The 18,441-nt window shown below is 40.4% G+C and overlaps 1 protein-coding gene across 7 annotated transcripts in view; it reads right to left on the bottom strand.

The window, feature by feature from the left end:
* ASAP1 (ArfGAP with SH3 domain, ankyrin repeat and PH domain 1) overlaps positions 1-18,441 on the bottom strand; it is a 161,887-nt gene that overhangs the window by 4,670 nt on the left and 138,776 nt on the right. For 5 of the 7 annotated variants that reach the window (XM_037378728.1, XM_037378729.1, XM_037378730.1 and 2 more), the window contains 5 exons: positions 12,107-12,268; positions 9,156-9,222; positions 6,938-6,996; positions 4,156-4,658; positions 188-310 (listed from right to left, as the gene is read on the bottom strand). In XM_037378728.1, coding sequence (XP_037234625.1) covers positions 188-310; positions 4,156-4,658; positions 6,938-6,996; positions 9,156-9,222; positions 12,107-12,268 — 914 coding nt within the window. The remainder of the gene's footprint in view (positions 1-187; positions 311-4,155; positions 4,659-6,937; positions 6,997-9,155; positions 9,223-12,106; positions 12,269-18,441) is intronic. The other 2 variants (XM_037378731.1, XM_037378732.1) reach the window with 1 other exon arrangement.

Here is an 18,441-nt window from a genome sequence, read left to right as displayed (position 1 = left end):
GGGTCTTCTCTAACACGGGTTTAAGAGCTGGATGTTAGCTCAGGCAAAACCCTCCACAAAACAAAATCCTTCCCCAAAACGAAAAAAATAAAAACCCACCACCCAGAAACCAAGTAACCACCACCACCCCCCCCCACCACCCCAATTTGGAATAAGAGGCTTTCCTTTAAAAGGAAAAGATACATACCCACCACTCTTGGTCCTCTTCACCAGTTACAATAATTACTTCTCCTTCAACAAACGTGAGCTCATCATCATTATCTGCCTGACAGTCATAAATGGTCTTCACTCGCCTAACTTTGTTTTTCCCCTAAAAACAGAATGAAGTTTTAGATGAGGGACATGAGGAACAGTGAAAACAGATCTGATACTCATTTTGCCTTTTAGTTACGTTTTATTTTACAAGAAGGTGAAGACTATCAAATTGCTTTCCCTACAGTCAGGGGCATAAAATCAAAAATCTCCTTCAAGGATATTAAGAAAAAAAAAATGCTTACACAGATGTAGGTTTTCTTTTTCCCAAGATTCAGAACTCCCAAGGGACTTTAACGTGTAGCGCACAGCTTAGGTTACCTATGTTGTTTAAACTTCCTTTACCAGTGGAAGCAGCTTTACATTGTTCCAGTCCACAAACACCCTCTTTCTCCTTTAATACACGCTTCATTTAAAAAGCCACCATGAACAGAAAATGAAAGCCAGTCTCCTCTGAATGTTACAAGAGAGGTAAGGGCTGAGGAAAATGCTGCTTTGAAATCCCAGTATTCCTTACAGTTTTGGTTTTGGATCTAGTGGAAATCCTTTGATTTCAGATCTCCTTACAGGACTTGAAATTATTTTTTGTGTGATTTTTTTCATCCAAAATGTTAGCAATTTCTTACTAGAAGAATCTTAATTTCAGATGGCTATTTTCAGTACTATTTTGTGATGATAATTCACAACAGATATCCTCTACTGTTCTGAGTCCAAATATTTTCTAGGTCATACCTTGCTGCATACTGCTAATTCATATGAAAAAGCCTGAGCCGTGGACTCCTCCCCAAACATATGTTTCTTACGGCAAGGAAAATGCTTTAAATTATTTCCAAAGAGGGTAAGGAAGCAATATTCACAGCAAAACACTCCTGCTAACTTTATATTCCTGTATTTTCATACACACACTTCTTCCAAAACTACAGGTCCTTCTTTGAACAGAAGCAGTCGGTAGCAAGAATGCAAAAAACCAAGAAAGGCACAAGGAGATGAGAAGCAGAAGGGCCATGAAGGAAAAGTCAGCAGGCTGAGAGGAATTTGAGCCAAAAGTAACTTCACAGAGGAAATTTCCTAGGGAGCCTTCTCTTTGCTATTACCCTACCCACTTGAAACTCCTCCATGTTTTGGCAAAAAAAAAAATTCCCTGCAGATCAACAACTGAACAGACACAGCAAAGAGCACTGATACTAAACGCATGGTACATAAAAATAACAATTACAGATGCATCTAAGGGACAAAGCAGTTAACAACTGAAGTCTAAAAATCCCCTATACTCAAGGCAAATGAACAGAAATACCTGAAGTGAAGTTCATATGAGATCAAAGGGGTTTTTTTTTGCTGCAAGGGTTTGCTGCAGCAAGAAGTTACTTCAAATAATGCTTTCTCTTTTTAAACAAATTTATCTAATTTGAGCAAGAATCTCAGCTATCACTGGGGACTGGAATTCAATATGAATGGGTATTTGGGGACAGCCTCACGCTTTCAACTCAGAGAACCTTTACAAACTAAGAGCACTTCCAGTCAATTCTCCAGTCATGAAGGAAGCAAACTACTTCTGCCAGATAAAAATTGTCTCATTCAATAAAGACTAAATAAAGTTAAATTCCTCTATACTTAGATAACTGTATGCAACTCAGCTGGTAAGAACACATGAAAAACTACAGCCATTGCTCCTGTTCCTTCAGATTCGTACCACTGATGACATTTTCATATTCTATTCCTTTCACTTCAGAGAGTGGTAAAAAGCCGAATTCAGGACTGAGGTGTATTTAATCTTGGGAAAGTTTAAAGAAGGATACCTCTAAAGAGAGCATATATTTTCCAGAACACAGTTTGGGGCACTGGTGTGTAAAGAAATAGAAGCAATTCCAGAAATGTAATTTGTAACTATATAACAAATACCCTCTGCCGCGCCGCCCCCAACTCCTTGTATCCAATATTACTACATATTAAGAAGAGACTTTTATGCTTAAGACTGACTAATAATCAGCTGCTGTGGTCATGAATAATCCCTCCGTACTCTTATTTATGTTCAACACTTTTTTTGTTTAAAAAGTATTTTGTCTCCTTTATAGAAAACACTCACACACACACACACACAAAAGAACACTCAAGCTCTCTGTGTGACTTTAGAAGCACTCGGAGCAAGTTTCATTTCTCTAAAAATACCCTTTTGAGTCCTTATACATTAACAGCATTAATAATTTTTAACCTAAGAATTCTGAGCAATTGATTTGCTAAAACTTCCAATTAAAAACATTGCGCTCATCTATTTAGTGGCTAAATAGCCACACCCAAGAGTGAAGCACCCACAAGTACCAGTGTCTGCTCTCAGGGGTCTTACTGTTGCACTGTGATGCAGCACTTCACCAGTTTCTGCGGAAAGGATGTAGCCAGAGGATGAAAATGGAGGCAAGATACATTTAAGAGGAATTCTTGCACATTATTACTTGAGCAAGAAAGACTGCAGTGAACAAGAAGAGATAAGTGTGCATGCCATGACGTGTCTGTAGAAAACTGGAAAGTAATTATCACAGATATATATCATACCACTGCAAAACAGTGGAACTATTTAATTTACTGCACATGTGAAAATGGCTGAATTTGAAGGATACCGATTTTTCCCTCAATTTTTCTGTGTAAAGGAGGGTGAGAGCTTAAAGAAAACAAAACAAAACCCCAACCAAACAACTAATCCACTATTTGTTTTCTTTCCTTCTAAATAAAGTGAGAAATAGCTGAGATTAAGCAGGCATATGATGCTGGACATTTTATTAAAAAGTACATAAGTCAACAAACTGTAGTTGCAGCCACCTTTTGACCAGATCCCTCCACTATTTTATGTAACCTCCAGAACACTCAGGAAGCCCAAGCAACAACCCTGCCGTTCTCTGTCCAGGTAGGAGTTTACAGGCAACTCCAGGACAGAGTAATGGCTCCAGAGAAAGAGTGTCCTCAGACAAACAGAAAGGAGACTCTCTGCTTTCACTACAAGAATGGAAGTCTTATTTACTTCTAAATAAGTGCCCTGCATAGCCAATCTGACAAGCAAAACCATCTCATTTTTGATGTATTCTTAATGGTGAAAATCTTAAGAGAGCTCTGGAGTTTCACAAAATTATTTCAATATGCATATGCATGAAGAATCCTCCGTTGGACAGAAACTGCACTGGTTAGCAAGATGAACAAGACGAATTGGGGTTTGAACAAGGAGACTTGGAATCGAGTTATAGTTCCAACTCTGCTACTACACACCATCCAGTAACATCAGTTTTGCCACTTCAGCAATATGTATGTGAACCTTTGTTAACCACTTAAGTACGCTGACATTAAATACTCACGACAGGAGCATTTACTAGTCTGTCACAGTTGACTTCAATTTTTTTATCTCACAACAGGTGCTAACAACCCTTCTTAAAGATTACAGAAGTCAAATATATAAATATTCTAGTAATCTAAGGCATACAAAGCAGTGAGCAAAGACAACAGAGAAAACCACCAATTAACTCAGAATTACAACTGGCACAGATAAAAATGTCTGAGCTCCCTAATAAATCTAAACAGGCTGTCATGCTCCCAAGGCTATCGTTTTACATTACTAGTATTTGTTCCAGCGTGCAAGAGGCCTTGTAAATGCCCACCATTTGCTGAAGCTGCTTAGGAGCACAAGGAGAGCCCCATCCTAGCCCATAACATTATGTTGCTTTGTGTACATAGCACAAGGGTGGGTTGTTGGTTTTTTGGTGGGTTTTTTTTTTTTTTGTTTGGGTTTTTTTTTGTTTGTTTGTTTGGTTTTTTGGTTGGTTTTTTTTTTTTTGGTGTTTTTTTTTTTTTTTTGCACAGATAGTTCTGCAGTACCTTCAAAACTGCCCATGGGTACTTTCAGCTAGCTGGCATAATACCTACCATATTTATTTTCCTGGGAAGTGGCACAGGGGTTTCTGGCAGGGTATGTGTTATGTCATTAGACTCTTCAGATGCTTGCTTTTGGACGGTGTCTCTAGCTTGTACATTTGGAGAAAGATCCAAGGAGTGAGATTTTTGATTTGCCTCTGAGGACTGAGGCTTAGGTGATGCTTCTCCACCTTGAGTTTTACTCAGCAGCTCTCCTAGCTGAGGTTTTGGAGGAAGGTCCTTCATTTGCGGCTTTGGAGGTAAGTCTCCAAGTTGTGGTTTTGGTGGCAAGTCTCCTAGCTGAGGCTTTGGGGGTAGTTCTCCAGGCTTTGGAGGTAAATCTCCCACTTGAGGTTTCTGAGTTAATTCCAGAGGCAGAGGCTTTGGGGGCAAGTCTCCAGGTTGTGGTTTCTGTGGTATATCGATGGACAATGAGGGCTTCTGAAAGATTTCCGTGTGCTGATGGGATTTATCTATTGAAAGATGATGACTGGTTTCTATTTTTCTTAGTGCCACTAAAACACAAAAGCATAAGAATAGTTTTTCACAATCTCATTTTAGTATTAAAGGACTTGGGCACATATCAAAACCGTAATTGTGTAAATGACCACATGTTCACCGAGCCCCAAGAACTGCCAATACGTCCTCCTAGTCTATGAAAAATGCTAAATAATACGACTTTATGTAACCCTCTTTCACTGAGGTCTCATTTCATTGCTCCTCCTGGAGGCCAAAAGTGCTTAATCTAACAGCTACTAGGTGTCAATTTATGGATCGACTAATTAAAACGAAATATAGAGATTAGCTACTTAAAATGATGTAAAGTGATTGCTTTTTGGACCTAAAATAAAAAATATCAAATATAAGACATATTTTGCAACCCACTCATGTAACTGCAATGAAAATTCTCTGAAATGACAATTATTCATATATACAGTTGAACTCCATATTAAAAAAACCCCCGAGTTTCAGGATTAGTATCTGTAAAGTCTCAAAGAGAGTGAGTGAATATATATGTTTATACAGTGTATAAAACCCTGTATTATAGACATTCAAACTAAACCTAATCCAACAGTATTATAAAAATTTACAATTTAGTAAACATGAGAAGTTTTAAAATGTGTATTTCACAGATTTTTATGGAAGAAAATTGAATATATCTTTTCAAGTGCTTTTTTCTCTGTGTCATGTATTGATTCTACTGCCAAGTTCCGAAAGAAAACTTGACAGAAATCTGCCTTAAAAACAAAACCATAAGAACGCAACAAAAACCCCACAAAACCCTAAACCAAACCACCCTATTTAAAACAGATGAAGGGGGTACAGGAGTGAAAAAAGTTACAACCCATGATGAAAAGAACATATTTTGACTAGAAGGAATCATTTCCTATTGTACTCAGCATTGTTTTAGTATCATACTCTACCAGCCAAAATTTTACTATGAAAGCGACCACCGTCGCCTTGAATATCACCTACTGCAGTAACATTTCCATGCTATATTTATTGGTTATTTATAACAAAAAAAAAAAAGAAAACTTTGCGTAATTTCCATGAAAGAAATTGTATAGCTACTATCAGATGCCCCATTTAAAAAAAAAAAAAGGTCTGTGTTGATACCTGTACATGGCTTTGTCTCCTAGACTTACCTAGTAGCAGATGTACAAGCACTGATCATCCACATTGGTTTCAGGCTTAAGTAAATGATATGAAAAAACTGATCGTAGCCCTTATCAAAATGCTTTGATTGAGCCCATCTTAAATTTTCACCTATATAATATATCAAGGAAGTGTTGACTTCCTTTACAGTGGTACCTTACTGCGCCACTGGTGTCTCTTTCAAAGGATAATACCATGTCATAATAATCAATAAAGCTGGAATTTCACATTTGCATTTTCTGTTAAAATTATCTGCACTCTCAGTCATCTAGCTTCAGAGGTTTGGTCAGGCATCATTTCTTGATCTTCAGGCTCTATAGTGATCATCCACTCAGTTACAACGTATCTTTAATCCAGTCTGCATCAGACAGAGCTACAAGGTAGGGTCTACTTTCAACTTTATAGTCAACTTCTGCAAGAACTCAGAAAAATAAATAAAACCTGCTGTAGGAGTTTGAAGAGAGACTAACCCCACATTTCCAAAAAGAAATAGCCATAAGGCGGTCACTGGGATGATGTTCTCAGCAAATCTGTCACTGATACATAAGCGAGCATGTAACAGTACTCTATTCTTGTCAAAGTAGTTATAAGGACAACAACCCCGATCACCAAAACATGGCAATAGACGCAACTTGCTTCAAGGGTATCAGGAACCTGGACTTAGGGGTATTAGGAAGAAAACAAAGAATTTACCAACAAGAGTGGTCAAAGATAGAAACGGAAGCCCAGAGTGATTATCCATGGAGATACTCAGAACGCGGCTGGACATGGCCTTGAGCAACTTGCTCTCACGTCACAAAGTTGGTCCTGCTCTGAGCGGTGGATTGGACCTGCTGATCTCTTCTGGGTTGGATCAGAGACCTGAGGCTTCTTCCAGCTTCAATTAGTTTTTGGGTTTTTGGTTTTATTTTGGTTTGTTTGTTTGTTTCCCTCCTTATGTTCCATAGATCTGACTGGGTTTTTTAGTTTAATAAAACCCCTCCCGATCTTCCAAAATCCTTTCAGTTCTGCTAAACTTCCATGGTTTGTGGCCTTTTAGAAATAAAACTTTTACTGAGAAGATCCATATATTTAAAGCAAGTATCTACTTTCACACATATTTGAAAGATATCATTATGAGAATAAAGAGAACTCTTACCTTTTTGAGGTAGTTTGGGAAGAACTCTAGGGCCAAGTGCAGTCTTTGCAGTCCCAGTGCTAAATCAACAGATGTGAATTATTAGCGCTAACAACTGTTACAAAACACACTTTTTCTTTCTCACTTTCCCCTCGACACATCCACAATTTCAAAAAAATAAAATGCACATTTATTTTCCTTCTTTTGTATAATCATCTTGTCTGTGAGTCAATCCCAAAATTCAAAGCACTATTAGAGAATGAACTGCTTTTTTCAGAGAAAAAGACATAGATATCCCACACAGCTTTGATGCTACAAGGCAGATTTATTCTATGAACTATGGAATGTGCAAAAATGTACTCTGAAAGTAAGTGAAGCTGAAAGACCAGCTCAGTGGGTTATATCCTAAACTTTAAGGAAAATTCAAAGTAATTATACTGAAGCATCCAAAACATAGTCTGTCCTTTATGTCTGGTTTGAAGTTTTCCAGGACTGAGCTTATGCCTTGTAGCCTACTGCATAAGCACGATAATTGTATGACATACAAACTGCAGCTGCATTAGGAGACAAAGTCCCTGCTACTCCAAGGAAATATCGATGACTCTGGGGAAACAACATGTTTTACTCTGTCAACCTGTGTTACAGCCGTGTTAGCTACTCATAGAATACAAACAGGACACTTGTAATTTAATTACAGCATAAAAATCTGAGATAGTTGCATATTGCCAAAACTTTCTATCTATGCTTTCTGTCATAGACAATTTTTTTCAGAATTACCACCAGGCTGGCTCAAATTTGCAAACATGGCATGTGAGGACAAAACATTACAAGTTTCAACAAAAAACTATCAAACTTTTTCCACCAAAAACACACACAAGTTGCTTTTCTAGAAAAGGATTGGGGCAGAAAAGAAGAAAGCCAACTGATTTAAGGCATAAAAATCAAGCAATAAATAATCAAATATCAGTTATCACATCAAAATGATTACTCAAAATAAAATGAGTGAGGAAATGGCTAGAGTATATTCAAGTGAGCAGAGCGAGTTCCACATCAACAGCCTTGATCTGGTATTATTTGCCTCTGAAGCTAACATTTCAAAATTAGTATGACGAAAGACTTTTAATTTCCTACCTTTTTTATAAATAGTCAAAAAATATCATGACAGAAAAATGAAAGAACAGCCAAGCTCAATCCTAATTCAATAAATAATTACCTCAACCTTTACCTCATGCCATGAAGCAAGAATGCCACACTTTTACCCTTGCCTTACAAGCAGCAACTACAGGACCAGCTCTTTGTGCTGTAGAACATCACCACCCTTTCCCTGAATACCCAGTGCCTCCTGGATGGATTCAGCAAACATGGTGAGTCAGCTGTGATACCAGCACCACTTCCACTGCCTGTCCTGATCACAGACTGAGGAGTGTCCAGAAACTGCCTACACACCTTCTACTGTGATTGGTGTGATGTTACACTTCCATCGCCAGCCATGGCCACATCACACACACCGGTGGACATGCAAGGCCTCTTGTTACGTCGCCTGAGGCACATGTTCATTAGAATTACCATATTTTGAACCTCGGGACCTTGGAATCACAACGCAGATGAAGGAGTAACGCTCAGTGAAACACTCAGTGACATGGAGGTATGGCTATCCTTACTACTTCAGCTATTGAAAAAGTGACTTGTAATGTATTGACCTGATGAACTACGAGCTAACAGCAGTTTGTGATATGACTGTGTGTCAGCATGTAAGCTCGACAGACTGGAAAACAGTTAAGCTGGAAGACCGAGAAGAATTCTCTCCCTTACAGAGCTGTCTTTGATGCCAGCCCGTACTCAGAGTGACGGTTCTGCAGCTACAGGCACAAGACCTGACGCTGAAGCAGATAAAATAAAATGCCAGGAGACATGAAAATAAAACTTTTGTCCTGCTGGACTGTAGTCTGAGGCAACATTCCGCAGCTCAGAGAGCACTTCTGTAGGAGCGGTAGATAGATTCTGGTACAAGTTGTTCTGTCCATCCTACTCAAAGGATGAATTGTGTATGGACAGCTATGAACAAAGCGTAGGAGGCTCAATGAAGCCAAAGTATTTGTATGGTAGTAAGGCATGCATAAAACTAATGAAGAAACATAGCTAGGATTTTACTTCATATGAAAGGCAATTTTTCTCTAGTTTACAAATTAGTTCTGTTTAGATACATTTGCATCTTTGCCTTCATATTCAGAGATTTTACCTTGACTGCTGAGACATCCCCTCAAACTTGTTTGCAGCCTTAGTTGAAGGTGGGCCCAAATCATTACCTGAGGTGAAAAAAAAGCACAATTAAAAAAAATAATATCATTAGGGTAGCTGAAATATAATCAGAAGAGGAGGCAACTTAAAGTGAAGTACACATTCTTCCAAGTAACCTCTATACACCATGTCTAAGGATTTTAAAGATCATTCATTATTAATTTGTAACCGAAAAAGCAGCAGGGACCATAATAATCCAGCTTGACCTTTTGTATAACACATTTTAAAACAACCCACTGGTAGCTCACATCTGCTGGCAAACAAAGATTAAATAACATTGCTGAGTTACTGCTGTAGGGCATTTGTTTGGAATATAGTGTTTCAATTTTCTCTGAATAGAAGGAGATACTGCAGGCCAGTATCAAATAAATTTATCACAGATGTTTACATTTTGCCTTATGTGACACATCTTTTTAGGTCCACCACGAATTTAATTTTATTCACAAAACATCACATTGCTAAGGATTGTTATTTTATCCTACATGAAGAACAGCCTCTGCTGATTTAATGACTAAGTCAGTATGTTACCATAACCTGAATGTTAACTGCTGGTGAAGATCCTGGGTATACTCAGTTCTGTCAAAAGGCAGCAAAATCCAAACCCAAGTGCTTCCGCTCCTGCAGCAAAAGGCTTCTCTTTCATTAGCCATCACCACTCCCAAGGTACAAGTACACTAACTACTTTGTGTTACTACCATTACCATTCCCCCGCTTCTGTCTTCTATTACAGCATGTCTAAACAATCTTAGAAACAATTTCCACAACCATTCGTAAATGTTGTCACTGAAACAGATGCGAAGTGACATTTAATGATCCAAGAACGCAAAATACTTCCCATGCAAAAGAATGACATATCTGCCTAGATACCATGCTTAGTGCATTGAAGTCTAAATGAAACAGCAGAAAAGGCTTATGCTGAGCCTTGCTAGAAGTATGTTTATATTTAAAAGTGTGTGTGTGGGAAATATAAAGGTAAGAGAAACAGCAAACCCTTCACATGTAGATCCTGTGGATAAAGCAAGGAAAAACACATCATGGTTGCTATGGAAATCCAAAATAATCTAAACAGCTTTTCTAGAACATCTTTGAATAGTAACTTTATTTGCTTAGACATAAGCTAAGGGTTGCTTTGCTTGAAACTTCAATTAACGCACAGATTAGAAAACAAATGCTAAAATTCAACAGAACAAGAAATATAACAACACAGAAAAAAAAGATTCAGAAAGGCAAAACAGTGAACATCTGACAATATTCTTAAAAACACAAAGGCAAACAGAAGAAACTCCCTCTTTTAAAATCCAAATGGACTTTGAAGTAAGTTTTTGTACAGATCTCAGCTAGGGAAAAAGGGGAGAAGAGGCCCCTCTTCCACCCACTGAAGTTTTGACTGCACGGTACAGCAGAAAAGAGACAGAATAAGCAACGTTCTTCTCTGGCCCTGCTTTGGAAAGGTGTTCTACTGCTATAAGGTAGCACATCTTCAACTCCGCACCTGCACCTTTCCCATGTTTTCCTTTTCCTTTATCTATCTATGTTTTAAAAGAAAAGTCTGCACTAGCTTAGAATCTGCTCCTACCACGCTTTCCATTCTACTACTTTACATTGTATAGTATACTAGTATATGGTATTTTAGGTGCTGGTTAGGACTTAAATATTTGGGCTTTTTTCAATTTTTAAAGTCCAAACTCTTAAAACTGTCTTTACTACCTCTGAAATAGTACAGGGCCGTTAAGTCTCCAGAACACAGGAAACTTTTTCCATATCCCAGACATCTGAAAAGCAGAGAACTGAAAAGACTGCCATTATTTGTATTCCTTGAGAAAAAGACTTTGCTTTTCATTGGACTCTGTACTTCTCATCGTATTAAATCATAGATTTAAATCACATATTCTACATGAGTACTGAAGGATTTACCACATTGAATTCAATTTGCTGGAAACCCCACCCCAGTGCTTTTAAGCCGGCAATTTTTCTTCAGGCTAGTAATTTTGTGTTTATGTTAGAAGAGAGAAAGGACACTCCTAACATATAAGTAGCGTATGGATGACCCCACTGTGTAAGCACTGGATTCCAGTTCACAAGTTTACAGATTTATGGAAATCCTGCCACCAAGACTAAAATTATAGAAAATCACATGGGGCTGAGATTTATAGGTACCGGGAGAAGCTGACTGCATAGAACAATGTTTATTGAAAAGAGGAAGAATTTGAGTAGTCTGGAAAATAGTTGCTAAAAAAGCTTCTGTCAGAAAGGTATCCTGTTTAAAGAAAAAGAAAAAAGAAAAAAAAAAAGAAAGAGAAAAGAAGTGCTGTTTCTGTAGAACTTCTGCAGGTAGAAGGATGCAAGCCTATCAGTCTTTGTGTAGGTACAGACAACATCACAAAATCCAAGAACATATTAGGACAACACACCCGCAACTAGCTACAGGAGATGCCTGGCACAGAGCCCAAGGAAACAAGCTCCTCCGGCCGTCAGGAGAACCACACAGGTGCACTGAGGTCTGTCTGTCCCAAATCAAGACCATCTAGAGTAATGAGCTGGCCAGAACAGTAGCAGGGTGAGGAGGCAGGTGCAGAGTAGATGCAGCAGATGAGGGGGCTGCGGTGAAGGCAGCCTGGGCAGCTAGGGTAGAGGGAGGGAGGGAGGCAGCAGAGGAGATTGATTTGGGCCCCAGGGGAGCAAGGAATATTTTCAATTTTCTCAAGTGAGACTCAGATACAGAAGCCTGGAAGCCAAAGCGACAGAAGATAGAACTATTGATTTATCTGAGCTGACGTTACATCAAGCTGCAATCATTGGAAAGCAAGCATCAGGTAAAAAGAAACCAGAGATCATGTATCATCCATCATAAAGGTTTTCCCCTGCCCTTTTGTTTTGCATTTTGAAACTCACCCCAAGGAATTGGGCCCTTATTCTGGGGTCCATGAGGTAGTGGGCTTGGTGGGTCAGAGAGGGTTCTTTTGTGTCCTGGGGGTGGGGGAGGTGGTCTCTTCTTGGAAAGAGTGGAGCTGCCACTAGAGGTTTGAGTGCTTAGAGGGAGGGTTGAAGGTGGGCCTGCAAAATAACAAACAACCTTCTTACAAATACATGTGCATAAACGTCAAAGCAGCACTGAAAAATTCACAGTCAGACCCACAGCAAAGTGCAGCAAAAGACTAAAATAAAAAGACAAGCCATGCCAAAACACTGTTTAGATTAAACGACACGTTCACCACATTTTGAACCATCTTAGCTGTGGGAATATAAGCAACTTTACAATAGAATGACATGTGTACTTATGTTTAAAAAAAACCCACATGATTAATCACTCCAGGCTTTCTAATTTTAGGCATTGTTTAAAAAAAAAAAGAAGGCATGACATCTTAAAATTAAGTGATATTTAGCATGTGGGATTAAAATTACTATTAATTTGTATCAGAATGAAATAGCTTTCTAGATGTTCAATTATGTGGGGATTTCCCCCTGCCCCTCCAGAGCATCCCCTATGAATTCTATTAATAAACTGGGGTGAGGTGGGGAATAGAAATCTACCTACAAATTTTCTCTGCATTTTGAAAAATCGGATTGTAAGCTTAGTATGTTTTCATATCATTACTTTCCCTTTTATTCCTGCGAATTAAATACATCAGAGTATGCATTCTAAGAACAAGCTGGGATTAGATATTTAACGGTAGCACTGCTTGTAAGAACTTAGGCAGTCACCCACCCCTACCCTTAAACACTTTATTTCCCCCTGCACCAACGTGGGCACAAGTATCATTGAACTCAATGCATGTTTTACAGGATATGGGAACAGATACAGATTAAAAGACAAAATAATCCTGAGCAAAGACAAGAGTTTTCCCTAATCAACTTCACCATTCACCATCAAAAAAGTCTTTAATAAGAAGCTCAAGGAAGCAGGCAGTGCAGGGCGCAAACATGCTGTGAGAGGGACAACTGCTCAAGTCAGCTGCCATTACGACCAAAGGAAACTACTTGTAACACTTCTCTGAATTAATTCTACATTACGTTAGAACAGCTCTAAGGGTTTTGTTGCCAGGTCTTTTTTTGTTGTTGTTGGTTTGCTTTTTCTTTTATAAATTTAACCAACAAGTAACACTTCGCTGCAGTCATGACCTCCAATAAGTTTTGCATGAAAGAGAGCTTTGCCAACACAAGCTCTGGATAAATCCAGAAAATAGATAAAAAATTTTAAAAGCGAAGTTTATTTATACTTGAAATTTCAAGTCTACCATCACATATTTTGCGCACTACAGAACCAGCGTGCTAACCTATTTGGAACAGTATTTTAGATAAAATCTTCATGTTGTTAATTAGCATAACCCTAACCTGCACACAGAACTAGAGCTGCCTCTTTAAAAATATTTATTACCAGTCTCTATAGGTAGACTGAAAATTACCAAAGTCTGCGTTTCTTCCCAAATTGCCACATATCATAAAAATATTTTAATCAGTGAAGAACAATCTTTGTTAAAATTCCTTGAGTGAAATAGTAAACACTGAAAAAAGTAAACTATGCCATAAGCATGTGCATGTTTGCAAGATGTTTTCAGTGGGTTATCTCCCTCTTTCTTCTAAACCCCAAAGAAAAGATTAATAAAATTGTCCAAAATGATTTAATGATTCAATCTATTCTCTTCTAGATTCAAGCCTGGAAAGCCTTTTGCTGCACAGGAGAATCTCTCGACCACAAGCCCAGCAGGTATTTCGGCCCTGGCTTTCCATTAATTACTTACATTTGTAAATCAAATTACATATTTTGCAATTGTTCCTTTCAATTTACTTCCGAGTTCACAAAACCATTAACTGACAAGAAGTCAAATGTTAGTGCAAATTAATGGCTGTTCCCCAATTTGCATCCTTTCTCATTTTAATCTCTTCCTTGAGCTTAAGAAAACAAGCTAAATTAAACGATGCATTGAAATGTTTCTGTCACCAAAAATAAAAACCAGAAACTTTTCTCATGCTAAGTTTTGACTGACGATCCCCTAGACTTCTGCAAGTTATAAATTCTTTAGTTCACTTATAATACATATGGATCAAAGGTTGTTGTATAAACTGTATCTCAGAGTATATCTAGCAGCGGCAAGGGGGAAAGGAAAATTCAAGATCCAGTGTTAACAGTTATTTTTTAGAGCATATCAAACACACACACAGTATGTCCGTATAGTATTTTTCTCTTGTCCAAACCTCTCGAAAAGGAGTTACACACTTGCAAAATGTCTCCAAGTGGGAACAGCCATCGTGGCAGAGGCTCTGTCCTACCACCACCGTGTGTCCTGCTGTTTGTACTGCACTACAGCTTTACACAGCCCTAACACAGCCTCCAGCTCTGCCGCAAGTGACAAACAGTTCAGACTTGGCTTACAGGAAAAAAAAAAGTGGAGGAAGTGTACTCAAATAGTTTTGCACAGTTGTCACAAAAATAAAACTTCAGACTTGAATTAAAATTTATACTTCCTATTGCCAATAGAATGAAGAATCCTTCTCTACAGAAATAGCGTTTACTAGGATTAAAAACTCCTTAAATGTGGTTATGTGGATATATTTTAGATTTCATACTACTGGTGTAAATCCAGACTTCTCGAAAGAGTTGAAAAACATTATCACTTCACAGATTTCAAAAGTTCAAATGGCACACAACAGTTAAGAGAGAAAAGGTATTAAAGTATTAAAAATAGTACATCTTTTCAGACTCCTAGCATTTGTTCCTATATTAATTTCACAGAAGGAATAAACATGAATTTAGAAGTCAAACACTAATGAATAGATGGCTGGAATACAAAATAACTTACTTTCAAATAAACAGAAAATAGATGAAACCATCAAAACATCTTTTCAGAAAGAGGTATAAAGTCACACCGTGTTTTGAATAAAGTAAACACGGGAAACATTCTGAAATCTACATCAGTTTATGGGAACAACTGCTGAAACAATACAATGATCTGATGGTGTACGAAGTGTTGGTAAAATTATGAAATACTTTGTATTATAGAATCATAGAATCATTTAGGTTGGAAAAGACCTTTAAGGTCATAGAGTCCAACCGTTAACCCAGGACTGGCAAGTCCATCAGGAAACCATGTCCCTCAGTGCCACGTCTGTGTCTTTTAAATACGTCCCGGCATGGTGACTAAACCATGTCCCTGGGTAGCCTATTCCAATGCTTGACAACCCTTTTGTTGAAAAAATTTTTCCTAATATCCAATGTAAACCTCCCTTGGAGCCGCTTGAGGCAGATAAATCTTGTATTATCGCTTGTTAAGTGGGAGAAGAGATCAACCCCCCCACCTGTCTACAGACCCCTGTCATGGAGCTGCAGAAAGCAATAAGGTGCCCCCTCAGCCTCCTTTTCTCCAGTCTGAACAGCTTCAGTTCCCTCAGCTGCTCCCCATCAGACTTGTGCTCCAGACCCTTCCCCAGCCCCGTTGCCCGTCTCTGGACATGCTCCAGCACCTCAGTGTATTTCTTGTGGCGAGGGGCCCAAAACAGAACCCAGCATTCAAGGTGTGGCCTCACCAGTGCTGAGCACAGGGGGCAATCACTGCCCTGGCCCTGCTGGCCACGCTATTTCTAATACAGGCCAGGATGCTGCTGGCCCTCTTGGCCACCTGGCCACACAGCTGGCTCATGCCCAGCCGGCTGTCAACCAACACCCCCAGGGCCTTTTCCCACCAGGCAGCTTCCCAGCCGCTCTGCCCCAGCCTGTAGCGCTGTGTGGGGCTGGTGTGACCCATGTGCAGGACCCGGCGCTGAGCCTTGTTGAACCTCATGCAATTGGCCTCAGCCCATCAATCCAGCCTGTCCCCCGACCACCCTGTGGAGCCTTACTGCCCTCCAGCAGATCAACATTCCTGCCCAACTTGTCAGCATCTGAAAAATTCCTAAGGATGCACTCAATCCCCTCATCCAATTAACCGATAAAGCTATTAAACAGAACTGGCCCCAATACTGAGCCCTGGGGAACAGCTCTTGTGACTTGTTGCCAGCTGGATGTAACTCCATTCCCCACCACTCTTTGGGCTCGGCTGTCCAGCCAGTTTTTCACCTAGCAAAGAACAAACCCATCCAAGCCACAAGCAGCCAGCTTCTCCAGGAGAATGCTGTGGGAAACAGTGTCCAGTGCCAAAGGCTTTACTAAACTCTAGGTGGACAACATCCACAGCCTTTCCCTCATCCACTAAGTGGGTCACCTTGTCGTAGAAGGAGATCAGGTCAGTCAAGCAGGACCTGCCTTTCACAAACCCATGCTGACCAGGCGTGATTGCCTTGTGGTCCTGTACATGTTGTGTGATGGCACTCAAAATGATCTGTTCCGTAACCCTCCCCAGCACAAAGGTCAGGCTGACAGGCCTGTAGTTACCTGGATCTTCCTTCCTGACCTTCTTGTACATGGGCGTCACGTTGGCTGACCGCCAGTCAACTGGGACCTCCCCAGGTAGCCACGATTGCTGATAAATGATGGAAAATGGCTCAGTGAGCTCCTCTGCCAGCTCTCTCAGTACCCTTGAGTGAATCCCACCCAGCCACATAGACTTGTGCGTGTCTAAATGGTGCAGCAGGTCACTAACCATTTCCCCTTGGATTATGGGGGGTTCATTCTGCTCCCCGGCCCTGTCTCCCGCCTCGGGGGGCTGGGTACCCAGAGAACAACTGGTCTTACTATTAAAGACTGAGGCAAAGAAGGCATTAAGTACCTCGGCCTTTTCCTCACCCTTTGTCACTATGTTTCCCCCCATCCAATAAAGGACAGAGATGCTCCTTAGGCCTCCTTTTGTTGCTAATGTATTTATAGAAACATTTTTTATTGCATTTTTGTGGCAGTAGCCAGACTAAGTTCTAGTTGGGCTTTGGCCCTTCTAATTTTCTCCCTGCATAACCTCACCACATCCCTGTAGTCCTCCAGAGTTGCCTGCCTCTTCTTCCAAAGGTCATAAACATTCCTTTTTTCCCTGCCAGCCAAAGCCCTCTGCTCAGCCAGGCCGGTGGTCTTCCCCACCAGGTCATCTTTTGGCACATGGGGACAGCCTGCTCCTGTGCCCTGAAGATTTCTTTCTTGGAGAATGTCCAGCCTTCCTGGACTCTTTTGCTTTTCAGGACGGCCTCCAAGGGGACTCTGCCAACCAGGCTCCTAAACAGGCCAAAACTGTCCCTCTGTAAGTCTGAGGTGGCAGTTCTGCTGACCCCCATCCTTACTTCTCCAAGAATTGAAAACTCTTATCATTTCATGATTGTTGTGCCCAAGACGGCCTCCAACCATCACATCACCCACAAGTCCTTCTCAGATCGCAAACAGGTCCTGCAGGGAGCCCTCCCTAGCTGGCCCACTCAACAGCTGTTCCCTTCCAAATGCTGCAGGAACCTCCGGGACTGTTTCCTTTCCACTGTATTTACTTCCAGCAAACATCTGGTAAGTGCAAGCCCTCCATGAGAACAAGGGCTAATGATTGTGAGACTTCTCCCAGTTCCTTATGGAATATTTCATCTGCCTCTTCATCCTGCCTGGGTGGTCTATAACAGACTCCCACCATGATATCTGCCTTGTTGGCTTTCCTCCTGATTCCTACACCTAAGCACTCAAACCTGTCATCACCATCATTAAGATGTAGACAATCAAAACACTCCCTGGTGTACAGGGCTACCCCACGCCTCTCCTTCCTTGCCTACCCCTTCTGAAGAGTTTACAGCCATCCACTGCAGCCCTCCAGTTGTGCGGGTCACCCCACGTTTCCAAGATAGCAACAATATCACAGTTTTCCTGCTGCACAGTGGCTTCCAGCTCCTCCTGTTTGTTGTCCATGCTGCGTGCATTGGTGTAGGGTGCACTTCAGTTGGGCTGTTGACCCTGCCACCTTTTTTGCAGGAAAAGCCCCAATTCCTATGTGATTCCTCTCAGGCACTTCCATGGTTTCAAACACATCAATAACCCTTGTGTCTTTGCTGCCACATGGATCTCCATTCTCTACCTCCACTGAGACAGCAGGCCAAAGGACCTTGCTAGCACACCATCCCTCAAACATTGGTGTGCTGCCCCCAGGCTTATCTGTAGTGAGCCTGTTTTTATCCCTTTCCCCCTTCAAATGTCTTCAAAATAAAGCTCTTTCAATGAGCCCTGCTAACTCCTGTGCCAAGATCCTTTTCCCCCTTTTGATCCAAGTGTAACTCCCCATCTGTCGCCAGCAGGCCTGGTGTCACAGAGGCCAACCCATGAGCAAAAAACCCAA

The sequence above is a fragment of the Falco rusticolus genome, chromosome 3 (genome assembly GCF_015220075.1).
Source record: "Falco rusticolus isolate bFalRus1 chromosome 3, bFalRus1.pri, whole genome shotgun sequence".
Taxonomy (NCBI): Eukaryota; Metazoa; Chordata; class Aves; order Falconiformes; family Falconidae; genus Falco; species Falco rusticolus.
The sequence above is the reverse complement of the archived record's forward strand: the minus strand, read 5'-3'. Positions and strand labels throughout refer to the sequence as shown.